General features: G+C 37.1%; 1 protein-coding gene across 1 annotated transcript in view; it reads right to left on the bottom strand.

Moving 5' to 3' along the window:
• Positions 1 to 18,566, bottom strand: part of LOC126457260 (regulating synaptic membrane exocytosis protein 2) — a 1,246,504-nt gene that overhangs the window by 689,225 nt on the left and 538,713 nt on the right. Inside the window, exon 10 of the mRNA XM_050093425.1 lies at positions 11,384 to 11,549. Coding sequence (XP_049949382.1) covers positions 11,384 to 11,549 — 166 coding nt within the window. The remainder of the gene's footprint in view (positions 1 to 11,383; positions 11,550 to 18,566) is intronic.

Raw genomic sequence — 18,566 nt, forward strand, 5'->3', positions numbered from 1 at the left:
CAAGCTGATTTTTTTTTTAAACATAGAAATGTGCACTAGCAACACCAAGTAGCAAAATATTCCTAAAAATATCTGCCTGGTTGTCAATCAAAATATTAACAAAGAAGTCAAATCATCTAACAGTAACTTCAAAATTTCAAGGAACATACACTGCTATGCACTGTGAAAGTGGTGAAGAATTGCGACACCAGATGAATGGAATGAATGTTCTTCTAAGCATAGTAAATGGGCTGAGAGTAAATCATAAAAAAGATAAACATATTGAGGAGCAATGGAATAAGGTTAGACAAACTTTGTATCAAAATTTGGAACCACACAATATATGAAGGAAAGTAATTCTTCTACCTTGGAAGAAAAATAATGCATGGCAGTTGTAGCAAGAAGGAAAAGAAAAGTAGACAAGCACTGACAAAAGGAGCACACATCACCAAAAGAATTTACTAGTATCAAACGGGGACTTCAATTTGTGAAAAATATTTCTGAGAATGTGTGTAAACAGCAGAACACTGTAAGGTAGTGGGAAAACTGGGAAACAAAAGAATCAAAGCATCTGAGATGTGATGGTGTTTCAGAAGCATACTGAAAATTAAGTGGAATGCTAGGTTACCAACTGAAATAGTTCCTCACAAAATCAGAAAAAAAGAAATATGTGGAAAACAAACTACTACTGAAACTGAATAACAAAGTGATTGACAGTTAAGCACGGAAGACGAGGGTGATGTTGACTCCAAGTCAGTAAAATGGATGCAGCAGCAACAGCCTTGTGATTCTATACTGAATACATTCATATATTTCCTTTAAATGTGCAGCATGGAATTTGCTATGCACTATCATAAAGGCTTTATCAATCAACTGCTCACTTTGATGATTAGTTTCAGACCTTCTGTTGCAAAAAAGTAAAGAAATAGAGAAAGAAACAATACATATAACCAAAACAAGGCACAACAGTACCAAAGAAACAATATATAAAACCAAAACAAGGCCAACAGTACCATTAATGGCTGCAATTCTGCAATTATTTTCCTCAGCTGACACTTGTATCCAAGATCTGAGGTAGTGGAGCAACAGGAGGACTGAGAACAGTATGGAAGGTGCAACAAAGATCGTTCTCTGTTTATCAAACATTTCATTATTCTGATCTGGGTATAGAAGAAGGGATGTTATGATAGAATGCATTAAAAGATAAGTTAGTAATATCCATGACACAAGAGAGAGCTTTAGAGGTCTAAAACTGTACAGGAAGAAGGGGTTCAAAATGGCTCTGAGCACTATGGGACTTAACTTCTGAGGTCATCAGTCCCCTAGAACTTAGAACTACTTAAACCTAACTGACCGAAGGACATCACACACATCCATGCCCAAGGCAGGATTCGAACCTGCGACCATAGAGGAAGAAGGGGATATGACTGCATTCAACAAGTAATTGGGTGGATACATACAGTGCTTGATCAGTTGATCAGTGACTGTATGCATCAGTACGCTGTACCACTCCCTCTGACAGCAGGGGCAGGGGGAGAGCAGGGGGGGGGGGGGAATCAGAACTACTGAATTTGAGATTTTATACAATAGAATTTTTCCTGAGGTTGAAGTGATGTAAAACAAATGTATATTCACACTTTTAAAGTGCTCAGAAAGGCATAAAAGCATTAAAATCGAATTTTAATAAGTCTAAATTGAAAAAAGAAAAACTACTTCAGCTTTCCACAGGATTATGAATACCTCTCTGTGCATATATATATAGAAGAGACAGTGGGATTTGGGTAAGATATCCCTCACTCCATGGCACAGAGAGATAGTCAAAATCCTATGGGAAGGATGGAGTTGGGTGTTTCACAGGCTGAGTGATAAGGAGACAGCTAGTTCAGAGTGGCAATGGGTATTTTGGTGTCCTGTGAAAGAATGGAGATTCAAATCAGCTTCTGGTAAAGCTGTGCAGTGTATTATCTGTCTGTAACTACTTCTTTAGGTTATCAATGCACCCAAATATCTTCCGCTCACCACAACATAAGTGGCATTCACACTCACAGGTTCCAAGACTGTAAGGGGTTCCTGTTATAATTGGGTTACATTCCTTTCAAAATACAAGTAATGATGGTCTTTGGTGCATTTGATATGGACTGTGGTTTTTACAAGGAGACAGATGAAAGTTTATCAGTGAGCTGAAAAGGACTATGCGATGTGAATTTGGGAGTGGGTGCTGGCATTCTTGTTATGGCTCCAGATAACGAGCACTTCCATTTTTCAGTATTGTTCTTTCATTTCCTCTAACTCTCTCCCTCTCATGCTCCTGATCCTCAGTTTTGTGATTATTTTCATAATTAATAGTCATTTTGTAACTGCCACTGATAATCACCTGCTCCTTCACTAGCGCATCCCAATACTTCCTTACTCTCTCCTGTAGGCAGTTTTGAGAGCTTTGGGGTAGACGGCAGGCAGACTGCAGGCATTCTTGATCTGCCTTCCTAAGGTTGTATAACTTGAACTCTTTGTCAAGTGTTTGAAAGGATAATCTAGTGCATATAACTAGATAAAGAATATTCTGAGAAGATGAAGTGTTTTCAGAAAAGTAACTGTTCTCATTACTTTCTCCAACATTTACAAGTTACCATTAGAAAATCAGTTCTGGTTACCCCAAGCTGTACGTTACGCATTAGCTTGTTGAGTATGAGTGCAGGTGTTATATACTCTATTTCTCATTTCACTGCTTGTCCTTTATTTTTGCTTTCTTGATAGTTTGGCTCATCATATCAATTTTAATTTTACATGCTTCACCTTTCAGTGTTATTACATTTTCCTATCTATTCTTTACTTTGTATTTTTTCTTTCTCCTTATTCAAAATATGTTTCTGGTATGTCACGGATTGTCAGTAATTAAATAAAACATTTTGTAAAACCAGTAACTACCATTTCTCTAAAAAAAATGAACATTTTTTATGTTAAGTTGGAAATACTTTTCAAGTGAAATCATATTCTATGTCCACACACATATTCTGTAAACCACAGTGAAGTACATGAAGTATGGTACTTACCACTGTATCACATATTATGGTTTCTTCCTGCTTCATTCACATATGGATTATGGGACGAATGGCCATTTAAATTGCCTGCAAGCACTGTAATTTGTTCAACGTTATCTTTGCAGTTCCTACAAGAGGGGGCTGTAGCACATTTCTAGATTCCTCACTTAATACTAGTTCCTGAAACTTCATAAGTCATCTTTCACGTGATAAATGGCCTCTACGTTCAGTTTTTAAGCATTGTCATGGTACTCTCCTATGAGTCAAACAAACCTGTGACAGCTAGTGCTTTGTTCTTCATATGCATTAGGGTCCTTTATGATAAGGATCCCACACATTTGAGCAATATTCTACAATGGTGTGAACAAGTGCTGTGTAAACAAATTACCATCAAAATTGAGAAATAATAGTTGTTCCACCTTTCTGGATATTAAAATTTAAGAGGAGCAACATGAAAGGTTATGTCATACTATAGACACAAAACTGGCACACACACAAACCCATATTTAATAGCTGCCTGACTAACTTGAAATTCATGAGAGATTTTTACAATGGAATAGTGTGGGAGGAGAGGGAAGTGAATGGCACTGCACATACAACAAAGACAGTGAAAAAGCTAAATAAACACACAACGAAGACTGTCTTTCTCCCACAACTGCAAATTCATAGGCATAGTCAACATTCCTGTAGGGCTGCAAATGTCTCAGCTCTATAGAAAATTCAGTGAGAGTGTCAGTTGTGATATATTCTGCAGATACAATATTGCTTCATGTCAGATCCATTCACCTCTTTCACAAAAAAGGTTCCATGGTTATACAATGTAGACCAGATGAAGATCAACATTTGGTTTCACATGGAGTAAAAGTACAGTTCAATAGTTTATTTAACAGATGTCATGATTATATTGTGACTATCTGATATTTGAATAAAATGTTTTCTTAGTCAGTATTGACAGTTTCAACCATATGGCTATAATCTTGTGTCAGGAACATATGAACATATAATACTTATAGCAAATAGTAAAAGCAGACAAAATAAATGCCAAGAAATGTCCAATTGCATGGTCAATACCATTGACTACATGATAACACTGCAAAATACCGGGTGTTTCAAAATTAATATTGTGGTTTTAAGACTTTGTAGCATTTAACACAAGTTATAAATGATACAGCAAATAAAAGAGTTACTAAAACAGCGAAGAGTATGGGATGACCACAAGTATCTGAAGAACATGTTGAATGAGTGGAAAGTCTTTCATGCACAGCCCCAAGAAATCAGTTCAGAAGGTTAGACATGAATTAGTTCTTCCAGTGAAGTCTTCTGTGGTGTGACAAGAAGGTCCAGATGGTTACACCATATCGAACTGCTCAGTTGGCAGATCAGTTAATATTATACTGATATGATGGTCTATACTGAATCGCATTAATTTTAAACATTGTGGTTGTAGGCAAAAATGTTTGAATTGTATACTCAGTGTTCTGCTTGTATTTGTTTCATATTGAGGAAAGGCATCATAGCTTGCAGTTGGCAGCATCTTTAATGCCACCACCAATGACCATGAGGTGGCTACTGTTGCCCTCCACACAAAGGCTGTCAGTGAGGGAAGATCCTGTCAGTGTTCGCTATTGCCTTTGAATAAAATAAAATTAATGAATGAAATATAATTGTTGAAATGTTTTGTAATAATAGAGGTCTATTACAGAAATGGAAAAAGTTCCATTTTAAGATCAGATCTTGTTTAAACTTGATACGAAGAACATCTGTATCAGTGTATGACTTCTGATGTGAAATATTCATCAACAACTGTGGAAGCTGACATGATTCCCAACCAAGGATATTGATCTATTGTAATATGATGAGGATGTGTATGAATTTTGTTTCTGTTTGTTGTCAACATGTGGTACTTGTAGATCGAATTTCATTGATGAAGGTCATTGAATACTAAAATGAGACACCGATTGATATGTTGAGAGTTGGCAGCAGAGATATTCAGAAATTGGTGCAATCTGGGAAAAGTAAATAAGTTTTATTAATGTCTGAGATGCACAAAACTGAATCTTCACTACTCTCAACTTCCAAACTTGTAGAAAGTTAATTAAAACAATTCTTTGAGAACATTCAAATTTCTGTTGTGATGCCCCTCTAGAAAAGAAGACTGTTAAGGTCAAGATTTAGTGCTTCCCACATATTATTGAGAGTTTCCATTGCTATAGCACATACTGGTGTTGTAACCTACTTCAAAAGGGGTGAGGTACCACACTGTGTGGAGACTTTTAAGGAGACACTTACAACTACATCCTTATCCTTTGCAGTTGTTCCAAGGTATAAGGCCAATTCTGTAAACAAAATGCTGCTGCATGACAGTGAAGATTTTATGGATCATGTTGTCTCCAGTGATGAATCATCATTTCAACTAAGTGGAAATGTGAACACTCACAATGTGCATATTGGGGATCAGCAAATCCTCTGAGATGTCACAGTTTCAACAAAGCTTTCCTAAACTGAATGTTTTTGTGCTATATCTGGCAGAAATTTTATCAGACCTTCTTTTTTGGTGAAGCAACTGGTGTTTCTTATCTTGATGTACTAGAACCATGGCTCTTCCTCTACTGGAAGAAGCTGAACCACAAAACTTTATTTGGTAGTGAGATGGTGCATGGCCTCACCCACATAACTCAATACACAATTAGTTAAACAATGCTGTACTTGGGTGCTGGATTGGAAACAAGAGCGATGACAGAACTTGTCTCACATGGTTCCACATTCCCCTGATCCGACACCATGTGATTTTTACCTTTGTGGTTTCATAATGGGTCACCTGTATGCATCTCTGCTGCCAGATGATGTACCTGACTTAAGAAGCAGGAATTAAGCAGTTGTTGCAACAATTACTCCAGACACACTGATCATGTGTGATGAATGGTGCTTATATTGAAAACTTGAAAGAAAGACTGTCTGAGTTGCTCTTTCATTTGATCTGTTGGGTTGGTGCATAAGTATGCAGCGTTTTTCCAAAATGTTTTTCCACAACAGATACACTTAACAGAGACTTAAGTCATCAATAATATATTCTCCTTAGTTCTTGTTGTGGTCTTCAGTCCAGAGACTGGTTTGATGCACCTCTCCATGCTACCCTACCCTGTGCAAGCTTCTTCATCTTGAAATACCTTCTGTAACCTAAATCCTTCTGAATCTGCTTAGCGTATTCATCTCTTGGTCTCCCTCTACAATTTTTACCCTCCCCGCTGCCCTCCAATACTAAATCGGTGATCCCTTGATGCCTCAGAATATGTCCTACCAACCAAACCCTTCTTCTAGTCAAGTTGTGCCACAAATTCCTCTTCTCCCCAATTCTATTCAGTACCTCCTCATTAGTTATGTGATTTATCCATCTAATCTTCAATATTCTTCTGTAGCACCACATTTTGAAAGCCTCTGTTCTCTTCTTGTCTTGTCGATGTTTTACTTCGACATAAATACTTTTAGGAAAGACTTCCTGACACTTATATCTATACTTGATGTTAACAAATTTCTCTTCTTCAGAAACGCTTTCCTTTCCATTGACAGTCCACATTTTATATCCTCTCTATTTCGACCATCATCAGTTATTTTGCTCCCTAAATAGCAAAACTCATCTACTACTGTAAGTGTCTCATTTCCTAATATAATTCCCACAACATCGACTATTTTCCATTATCCTCATTTTGATTTTGTTGATGTTCATCTTGTATCCTCATTTCAACCTAAAAGTTTTAATTCTTCTCCATGGATTTTTATTCCTACTCCAAATTTTTCTTTTGTTTCCTTTACTGCTTGCTCAATATACAGATTGAATAACATTGGGGATAGTCTACAACCCTATCTCACTCCCTTCCCAATCACTGCTTCACTTTCATGCTCCTTGACTCTTATAACTGCCATCTGGTTTCTGTACAAATTGTAAATAGTCTTTTGTTCCCAGTATCTGACCCCTGTCACCTTCAGAATTTGAGAGAGAATATTCGAGTCAATATTGTCAAAAGCTTTCTCTAAACCTACAAATGCTAGAAATGTAGGTTTGCCTTCCCTTAACCTATTTTTTAACATAAGTCATAGGGTCAGTATTGGCTCATGCTTTCCAACATTTCTACGGAATCCAAACTGATCTTCCCAAAGGTCAGCTTCTACCAGTTTTTCCATTCTCCTTTACTATTTACAATACTCTGCTAATGCTGGAGTAACTTCTTGATTCCATGACTGTATAAATCACGTGGTTTTGAGGTGAAGGACTCATTTATCCATGTTTCAAGCACATTTCCCTTTGGAAAGGAAGTTCTTGAAGGCTGTTTGATAGAGAGGAAAATGTGAAAATCTGAAGGTATGAGATCAGGTGAATAATGTGGGTGTGAAATGATTGTGTAGTGTTTTTTGTCAATCTAGCAAATGCAGTTGGGTGTTCTCATGGAGCTGCATCACTTCTTACAGCTTTCCTGGTCATTACTCTCAACTAGCATCTGCAAGATGTCTAAGTTGTAGACAACAAAAGTCAGCAGTGATTTTTTATGAATTGCGGAAGCAATTTGTAGTACCTCACACTATCATTGTTTAACCAAATGAATAAGACTGTCTTTTGTGGATGCATGCAGCTCTGCTGCTTTGTTTGGGCTTAACCAGTTCTCTCTTTTCGTTATGTTACCATGAAGACATTGTTTCTCATCACCAGAAATATTACGGGTTAGGAATGGTCGGTAGTGCGCATGAGATAATTGTTGACTGTGGTGTCACTGCCAGACACCACACTTGCTAGGTGGTAGCCTTTTAAATCAGCCACGGTCCTTTAGTATATGTCGGACCCGCGTGTCGCCACTATCAGTGATTGCAGACCAAGCGTTGCCACACGGCAGGTCTAGTCTAGAGACTCCCTAGCACTCGCCCCAGTTGGACAGCCGACTTTGCTAGTGATGGTTCACTGCCTACATATGCTCTCATTTGCCGAAACGACAGTTTAGCATAGCCTTCAGCTACGTCATTTTGCTACGACCTAGCAAGGCACCATATTCAGTTGCTATTCTGAACAGATAATATTGTGAATCATGTACCGTCAAGAGCAATGTTCATCATTAATGGATTAAAGTTAAGTATCTAACTAATTACGTCCGCTTTCTGAATTCTAATTCCTTGTCATGTTCCAGACCTCATGTCAGTATAGTCCTTCCCTCCTCACGCCAGCCTGCATGAGCTAGAACGCGTGCATTTCGGCCTCCTCTAGTAACACGGTGTAGGATCTTCTGCCAACCCAACATTGGCGATGAGGATGGGATTCGAACCCACACATGCATTTCGTCCTCCTCTAGTAACACAGTGTTGGCTCTTCTGCCAACCCAACATTGACGACCAAGCAGAGATGCATATATGGACACCTGCAGATTTTTGTGATTTTGCGTTTAGCATGTGGTACCCATACACTAAATGTTTGAACCTTCCCCACTGCATGCAAATGTCCCGTGATGGTGGAATGATCACAGTTCATCACATCTGCCAGTTCTCAAGTACACTGAGGTGGATTGTTGTGGATTAATGCATTTGAACTATCTTCATCAAACCACAAAAGTCTTCCTAAACATGGAGAGTCCCTTATGTCAAACTGATCCTCCTTAAATGAAGAAAACTATTTTTCTCTTCATGCTCTGTCCACTGTCATTATCCCCATACATGGTGCAAATGTTTCTGGCTGCCTCCACTGGTGTCATCCCTCTATTGAGCTCAAACAGAAGAATATGTCATAAATGTTCAGATTTCTACATTGGGCAATCCATTTTCTAATGTCCACAGCTCCACTCACTATCCCCAGATGACAAAATGATGATATCGAAACTCAAAGAGCAACAGTGAATTATAAATAAAAAATAAATGACAATTAATAAAACCACAGCCTCTGGAATACCAACATGTAAACAAAAAAGCTATGAACTTATGCACCAACCTATATTTATAGTTGTGTGAAATGAACTCAAATGAAAATCTTAGAAGCATAATTAAAAATCAACATTTCGTCCCAGTGTTCTGTAAGTTGGCAATATTGCTACCAACGATGAAAGGAATGCCCTACATGCTGCAGCATACTGCAGACAAGCAACACGCCACCACAATACCAGTTTAAAATTGCTGCCCCACTTGCAACATGCATCAAAGAAGGGACAGTGTTCTGTCATACATTTTATGAGGAGTGAAGATATGAAACCTACTGCAATCCATTGGTGAATGAAGGTCCAGTATGGTGATGCATATATGTCACTGCAGAAAGTGTGTCAGTGGAATAGGGTGTTTGAAATGGTGTTACTTTTGTAACAGAAGCTCAGTGTCCACAAGAGGCACACTACATTGTGACACCAGAGTCTACTTCAGCAGTTGAAGCCATTGTGATGGAAAATACCTATATGTGACAGTGTATGAAATATATGCAAATCTGAACATTAGTCATAGCTCAGCATTACATCATTCACAAAGTGTTTAAGTGTCACCTGCAAGGTGGGTGTCACAGCAGCTCATTCCAGGACTGACAAAGTGATGCTCTGATGCCTGTGAAGAATTTTTGTGGCACTTTGAAGCAGAAGCCACTGAGTGGCTACCACATGACTGGAACACTCAAAGAGATTGAAATACGCTCACTATTTTTATATACTTGAATTTAGCATATTTCGTGATAGTACTCACTTTTCCGTGGATGTTTATAAGATGATATTTGACTTTTTTGTGTTGGCATCAGTCATCTAGTGAAAGTATGATTCCATAATGCTGTTTCGTCGGCTGCGGAAATGTCCTGGTTCAATGCGTTTGCCTCATTTTTGGTGCTTCAAATACCATTTTTCTGAATGTGCTCCCTTCTTGATGTTTATATAAAAAAGTAATAGAATAACTCATTTTTGCTGGTCACTTGCAAATTATTATAACGGGGACCTGTACATTGTTCCACCATCATACACCGAGTGTTCACTGCTGACTGACTACGGCCAAAGACGACTCCACCATCAAAGACATTTCACACAACACACAAGCTTCCATTTGTAATCAGTCTCTTCGATATTATTCATCACATTTACTAATATTAATCAATATGCTGTCACTCTCAAACATATAAGCAAATTAGCATAAAATAAGGCAAATTACAATTCACAAAAAATATTCTGACAAAAATATGAGAAAACATTTACAACCTCCCTAATTAGATTTGGTATCGACAAATGTGCTCGGGGAAGTGTGCTGTATGACAGGAAGACTATGTCATAAAATGATACACTTGTGCTCCACTTTCATTCAGTGGACCAAAAAAAAAGGGGGGGGGGGGGGGGATAGACTGCTACTCGCTGACACCTTCAGTTGCAGACGGACAAAACAAACGTCTGTTAGACATTTTGATTTCAGTCAAAGCCTTCTTCAGTAAGGAAAAATACACATACACATTCAGTCACACAAGCAAGTACATCTCCAGTACAGGTGACTGCCATCTCTGGCAGCTTGGACTCGAATGCCAAAATGCAGTGCATGAGAAAACTTTCACACCACCTTCCTTGTCAGAATGACTACATTGAGAAATAAATATGTAAACATGAAGAATAAAGATGTAGAATGTTAATAACGCTTTAAACTTTAAGAGTTTTCTCTAAAACGTTTTGGAGGCTTTACTTTCCAGCACAGACTTGTAATCCACAGTTTAATGACTCAAATGCTTCCTCCCTTTTCCAATTTCACAATCCATTTGTAACACTTTTATTTTCTATTCAAAGCTGATAGTTTGCGTGGTTTACCATTATTGAAATCTACCTTTCTTGGAACAGGAATACATTAACAATTCCTCACTTCCTCTTCATATGTACCTCTTTGGCAAGACCCTAACAGCTTCTTTCTTATATATTATTAATACATGGAATTTTTGGGTCTACAAGCCTAAATTTTAAGCAAATATTTCTATGTTATAGCTCACTTTGTCATCTAAAATGTTCATATGCCTGACACATACAGGTTCCACATTTATTGCATTTGACACTCTTTTAACTTTTAAGTTTCATTTTTTTTTTAGATCTTGCATGTGCATTACATAGAAAAATTCCAATACTGCCATTGAAACATAATATCAACAATATTTTCACTTCATAAGTTGAGGTAACAAAGATGTGTAACTTCTCAAAGGGTAAACAGACATAAAGTAATGTATTTGTGTCTGCAATATTTGTAAACTATATTTACAAGAAAAAGTTCAACATACATGATATCCAAATTGTACTCTTGTCTGTTGTTAAGTTTATGTTCAAAGGACTGCCAATAACAACCAAAGTGAAGTTACAATTTCACATGTTGACTGTTTAGATATTAACAGAAAACCTACTTACCTCTCCTAAAAAATCATTGGCCCCATAACGAACATAGTCCCAGACAGTCACTTCTAAGATTCGAAGTTTCAAGTCAGCTCTCCGTATTGAAGAATATACAAATGTCTGGTTCCATTTTGGATCATTTGTATTGGCAAGAGTCTTCGTTCTTCTTTTAGACTTCTCACTGGTAAAACAGAAGGCGATAAGTAGTGAGTATGAAAAAAATGTATGACTAGTACTGTGAAAATGCAATTAAGTGTTAAGTTCACAGTTAATGGAAATAAAGTGGACAAATACTAAAAATGGATAAATATAATTAAAATTTAGATAGGTGACAACTCACCTAAAAGATGTGGCAGTGAATGATGAATAGATTATAAACATAGCAGCAGAAATCTGAAGCTTTTGAATTTGCCAATTCTTCCTCCAGGAGCACTAGATGAAATCACTGCTTCATTACAGCAGCATATAGATCTTTCTTCTTCACCTAGAGCGCCAAGGAGAAGGATTAGCAAATTCAAAGGCTCTAAATTTCGGTTTCATTCAGTGTAATCTATTCATCATTTGCTGTTCAGGTAGACAGAAAACTATGACATTAGGCATCCTATCACAAACAATGAAATTTGTATAAACATGAGTTGAAGAACAGGCAGTAATGAAACAATTTTTAATTTGAAACAATTTTAAAGCAAAAAATAATAAAATTGTTAGTTCACAATAGTACACGAGAAACTATCAACAGCAATTCAAAAGAATATCTAGAAAATGGATGTTAGCTGAAACTTAATGTACTAATATTTTTATACAGTTCTATCATTATACTCTAAACTAAGTTAATATTAAGCTTTGAAAAGGACACATCAGATGATAAATGGTACATCATCAAATATTTTGGTTGGCATGAGTACTTCACAATATAACAGATAAAAGAACCACATATGCAAACAAAAAGCACACACTTAACAAATACAGTAACTAAAAGGAGGATGAGTAGAATGAAAAAGTAATAAAGAAACTTGAATTTTTATGATGATATATCCAGTTTTGGCAGAACACAAATGTAATTTAAAAAGTGTCATGGAGATTGCAAAGGTCAATTACTGAGTACTCTGGATAAGAATGTCTAGGGAAATGAGATTATGTGATTAGTCCTATACATACTGTGTGGTTTTGGAGCTTTATTGGTACATAATTTATTTGGCACTTTCTCCATATAATTTTTTCTCTCTCTTTTGTCCTGGAAGAAAAGATTAGTCGTAATAAAATCCCACAGTTTAGTATTCATTTCCTGTGTAACATTTTAGTGATGATTTTCATAATTAGAAACTTCTTAATTTAAGTGTAACTATCAATGAATTTAGGTTACCCACAATTTTCACTTTCAAATTACAACAGAAAGAAGAGACCTATTCAGTGCAAATATTATGTTGTTTGGTTTTGTCAAATTCTGAGCATTTCTTAATCTCTACAGAGTCTATGATTGTAACTGTAGTTTATGTAGATTTTGGATCCAAGATAAAATAATGCTGTGAGATGATGTAACAAATGTATGATAAATTTATGCACGGTATCAAAATGAAAATACAAAAATGCAGTAAATGAGGCAGTAAAATAATACTGTGGGATGATGAAACAAATGTATGATAAATTTATGCACAGTATCAAAAAGAAAATACAAAAATGCAGTAAATGAAGCAGGCAAAAAGGAATACAAACACCTCAAAAATGAGATCGACGGGAAGTGCAAAATGGCTAGAGGACAAATGCAAGGATGTAGAGGCTTATCTCACAAGGGGTAAGATAGATACTGCCTACAGGAAAATTAACAAGGCCTTTGGAGAAAAGAGAACAATTTATATGAATATCAAGAGCTCAGATGGAAACCCAGTTCTAAGCAAAGAAGGGAAAGCAGAAAGGTGGAAGGAGTATATAGAGGGTCTATACAGGGGCGATGTTCTTGAGGACAATATTATGGAAATGGAAGGGGATGTAGATGAAGATGAAATGGGAGATACGATACTGCATGAAGAGTTCGACAGAGCACTGAAAGACCTGAGTCGAAGCAAGGCCCCGGGGGTAGACAACATTCCATTAGAACTACTGATAGCCTTGGGAGAGCCAGTCCTGACAAAACTCTACCATCTGGTGAGCAAGATGTATGAGACAGGCGAAATACCCTCAGACTTCAAAAAGAATATAATAATTCCAATCCCAAAGAAAGCAGGTGATGACAGATGTGAAAATTACCGATCTATCAGTTTAATAAGCCACAGCTGCAAAATACTAACGCGAATTACTTACAGACAAATGGAAAAACTGGTAGAAGCTGACCTCGGGAAAGATCAGTTTGGACTCCATAGAAATGTTGGAACACGTGAGGCAATACTGACCCTATAACTATCTTAGAAGAAAAATTAAGTAAAGGCAAACATACGTTTCTAGCATTTGTAGACTTAGAGAAAGCTTTTGACAATGTTGACTGGAATACTCTCTTTCAAATTCTGAAGGTGGCAGGGATAAAATACAGGGAGCGAAATGCTATTTACAATTTGTACAGAAACCAGATGGCAGTTATAAGAGTTGAGGGACATGAAAGGGAAGCAGTGGTTGGGAAGGGAGTGAGACAGGTATGTGGCCTCTCTCCAATGTTATTCAATCTGTATATTGAGCAAGCAGTAAAGGAAACAGAAGAAAAGTTCGGAGTAGGCATTAAAATCCATGGAGAATAAATAAAAACTTTGAGGTTCACCGATGACATTGTACTTCTGTCAGAGACGGCAAAGGACTTGGAAGAGCAGTTGAACGGAATGGACAGTGTCTTGAAAGGAAGATATAAGATGAACATCAACAAAAGTAAAACGAGGATAATGGAATGTAGTCGAATTAAGTCGGGTGATGCTGAGGGAATTAGATTAGGAAATGAGACACTTAAAGTAGTAAAGGAGTTTTGCTATTTGGGGAGCAAAATAACTGATGATGGTCGAAGTAGAGAGGATATAATATGTAGACTGGCAATGGCAAAGGAAAGCATTTCTGAAGAAGAGAAATTTGTTAACATCGAGTATTGTTTTAAGTGTCAGGTAGTCGTTTCTGAAAGTATTTGTATGGAGTGTAGCCATGTATGGAAGTGAAACATGGACGCTACATAGTTTAGACAAGAAGAGAATACAAGCTTTCGAAATGTGGTGCCACAGAAGAATGCTGAAGATTAGATGGGTAGATCACATAACTAATGAGGAAGTATTGAATAGAATTGGAGAGAAGAGGAGTTTGTGGCACAACTTGACTAGAAGAAGGGATCGGTTGGTAGGACATATTCTGAGGCATCAAAGGATCTCCAATTTATTACTGGAGGGCAGCGTGGAGGGTAAAAATCATAGAGGGAGACCAAGAGATGAATACACCAAGCAGATTCAGAAGTATGTAGGCTGCAGTAGGTACTGGGAGATGAAGAATCTTGCACAGGATAGAGTAGCATGGAGAGCTGCATCAAACCAGTCTCAGGACTGAAGACCACAAAAACAACAACACAAACAACATCAAAAAGAACTCCAGAACTAATTAGGCAGTTAACTTCTAGGATTACGCCCATGAGCCCTGGAATGACAAATAACTTTAAAGTAGCATTATGTAAATATTCACACTTGCTGAGTTAAAAGAGAAGATTACTCTTTATGAAAAACTGAAGTTCATAAAACACAAGAAATCATACAGTTGTAATAATGAAAAGTTTCAAATAATCTCTGAGTTCAGCAAAAACATAATGAATAATTATGTGTGGCATAGATTCTTTTATCATTGTTAGCTATTCTCTAACATGCCAGTAGTTTTGTATTTTATATGGTGTCAGCATGTGTGCAACATTTACAAAATACTGAATAAAGTAGCTGCCCTGAATATGCAATATAATGACTGAGTCAAACTAGTTGATAATGGAGCTCATTGTATTGTTATGCACAATCATGATTCTTTTATAAGACCATACCTGTCTCTAAAAACTTTCATGGAGAAAGTCTGGACCAACACATTTCATAAGTACACAAGTGAGAAAAATACATGAGACAAAAAACAGATTCCATAGGGAAAATCTAAGACCTTTCTGTACAAGATTACAAGGAAGATGCAACAGTGGATAAAGTAACTGTTTACTTACACAAAAGCCACAGTGCTTGTGCTGTCATCTGAACATAAGACATTCTGTCATAATGATATTGTTGGAGAGGCTTTTGACAACAATATTTGAAAGTTTGCAAGACATTTTCTGCTAATTAATGGGACCACCTGTGCCTCATTACTTTTCTTATTTTTTTAACCTGATTTATTGATAAACTTTACCTTTTTAATCGAGATGTCTACTTTTCACAGTATCCCTGCACCTTGCATTTCCTATCTACCATGGTTCATGTATTTTCTTCCTCCCTTCTTTCACGTGTTTGTTAGATTTTGTTTAGTTTCTGTCACATGTGGACATTATTCTCTGCATTTTGTATCTTTGTGGTTTATACATTTCCTGTGGCTACATTCTACCTCTAGTAATGCGTATAAAATAATGGTATTAAAAAGATAGTGATTTTCAATGCATTACTAAAGTTGAACGTTTTGTTAATGGTCATTTCAGATGACACACAGTTAATGTCAAACATGCTGGCTACTTTGAAGAATGGCTTCATTTGGGTTAGAATAAAGATGGAAGTACAGTGAGAATTTCACATATCATCATCATTTAGGACATAAGAGATGAAGCAGTAATTCAGTTGGAGAAGAGTTGGTAAAGTACTGGCTATAATCTACTTTAAGGAATAATCTAAGAATTTACCTAATATGATATTAGGAAAGACCTTGCTGTCTTTCCTAAGTTGGTGGAATAGGAAAGAGTAGAAAGTGTATTGAGCTAACTTTGGCTAGAGGCTGCTGTATATTGCCTGTTGGCTCCTGAAAATCCAGAATCAACAGCAACAGGCAGATGAAAATAATAAGGAAGATGTTATGGTGCTGGGTGAACGTGAGAATTAAATGAGTAAAATGCACACACCAACAGTCATTAATGAAGAAAATACTCATATTCAGTACTGCAAATGTATATAGACCAAGTGCCTTTTAATCTTCTTGTAAAGCAAGTGATCTTTAAGAACATAAATGGTATATCCTTTTTGCCTGTGAAACTATGTTTTTGAATCACTGTGTTGTCAAAAATTAGTTCAGTACTGATGGATATCATCAAATTCACTCTCTTGGCTGCTCTGTAGTGTTATGACAGGTGTCCCAGTGTTTATGCAGAGTTAGTGTGATCTTGTGGACAATGGTGCACATGCAACATAAATTAAGTAGTGTCATTCCACTGGGCAGTAGGACAAATGAAAGTTCTCAAAAATGAGCTCACACTTGTTGCAACCAAGGATTTCTGTTGGACACACTGTGGCATAATGTACCAATAAGTTGCATTCTACCATGAACATGTGGAAACCATAGCTCTGCTAGGGAATTGAATTATTGACAGTTGGTGCCACTGTTGGGCATGGTAGTGCACACTGCAACGAAACAGTAGTAATGATTATCAGTAGCATCCTGATTCTTGTTGTGGTGATGGTTAAAAATGAGCACTCTCATTCTGTCTCCTGCCAAGTGCAAAATGCGTACCGTGATACACTACCTAAACACCAAGGGCCTGAGTATTGTCGCAATTCACCGTGAAATTGTCAATGTATGGGGAGGATGTTATATGACGACTACATGTGACAAAATGGGTACGGGATTTCACTTTCAGAAGAACAGAAATTCCGATGAAGAGAGAAATGGATGCCCATTCATTTTGACAAATAAACTGGTTCAAAAACTTGGAAGAGCATATTCATTCTTAATACTGTGTGACTACTGATGACCTGTGGCCTGAAGTTACTCAAACCACTGTTTATGAAATCGTGAGTGATTGAATAGGATACAGTGAAGTGTGTTTGCAATGGGCTCCAAAGAAGCTTTCTGCAGAACACAATCATTTTGTGAGTGATGGAAAGACTTTTCTTGACTCCACAGTGATGGGGGATGAAACAAGGGTTTACTTCTGTACCCTAGAGAACAAGGGACAATCAGTGCAGTTGTGCCTCACTCATTCTCTTTCAATAACATAAAATTTAGAACTTAGTAATCAGCTCATGGTTTAAGGAGTTGGCAGGAGAATCTATGGTGTAGGTATCGGAAAACTCATTCCACGGTTGACAAAATTCATTGAAGTAAAAGTTGATACGTGGAAAAATGGTGTAATATCAATGCTACTGTTCCTGTATGTTTCACTGAATAATAATCCTGTAACCTTATTTTCTGGATATCCCTCATACAACATCACAGTCAAGGCACAGAATCATGCATTAGTAGGAGGAAGAGCAGCTGGAAATGTGCGGCAATAAATTGCAGTCCAGACTTGGCATACTTCCCTCTAGCCTCTAATAACACATTCTGTAACTTTAACTTATCAGTGAATATGGCTCTAAACCAAGGACGGCCAATGATTCTGCACATGTGCGGAGCTCTTGCATGTGTGTAGATCTCTGTCACCCTCGTGCACATTTCCGTCTCTTCACTCCACATTGTCTGAATGGGCAGATGAGGAGAGTGGGGGAAACTGGGGCACATTGCTTGGCAATGTAACTGTGCAAGGAACATTGAAAGACTTGTGTGTGACTTGATTTCATATTTCATGTTTATCAAAAACACAGATCACAAACAAAACTTATTTTCATTATTATTTAATTATTTTTCGTGCACTGAAGACACAATAAAAATTTATATCTGCTACAAATTGTCAGCATACATACAGATGCAGACAACTTCACAGATTTTTGTCACTTAGGTTTCCATGTAATAACAACTTATTTAGTCTCATAATCCAACAAAGGCTTTCATGCATGTGTGGTGATTGAAATATCGTATCCCTTTTGCAACCTTATTATCAAGACATGGACACTCTTACTGAGGAAAACAACATCGGAGTCTTGGTTAGTTTTAACATAAAAATATTTGTCTTTCAAACAGGAATTACATTTCAGATCGACCAGTTCCATCTGAATATGCACACAGATGCTCTCAATTGAAGCTTTCTTCAGTGCCAGTGAACTGAGGAAAGTGGACCAGGTTTTTTTGTCACAAGTTGTCTCTTTCACAATTTCATTTTCTTTTTAAATGTATCCCCATCAAATGTTAATTAAGT

The sequence above is a fragment of the Schistocerca serialis genome, chromosome 2, assembly GCF_023864345.2.
Source record: "Schistocerca serialis cubense isolate TAMUIC-IGC-003099 chromosome 2, iqSchSeri2.2, whole genome shotgun sequence".
Lineage (NCBI taxonomy): Eukaryota > Metazoa > Arthropoda > Insecta > Orthoptera > Acrididae > Schistocerca > Schistocerca serialis.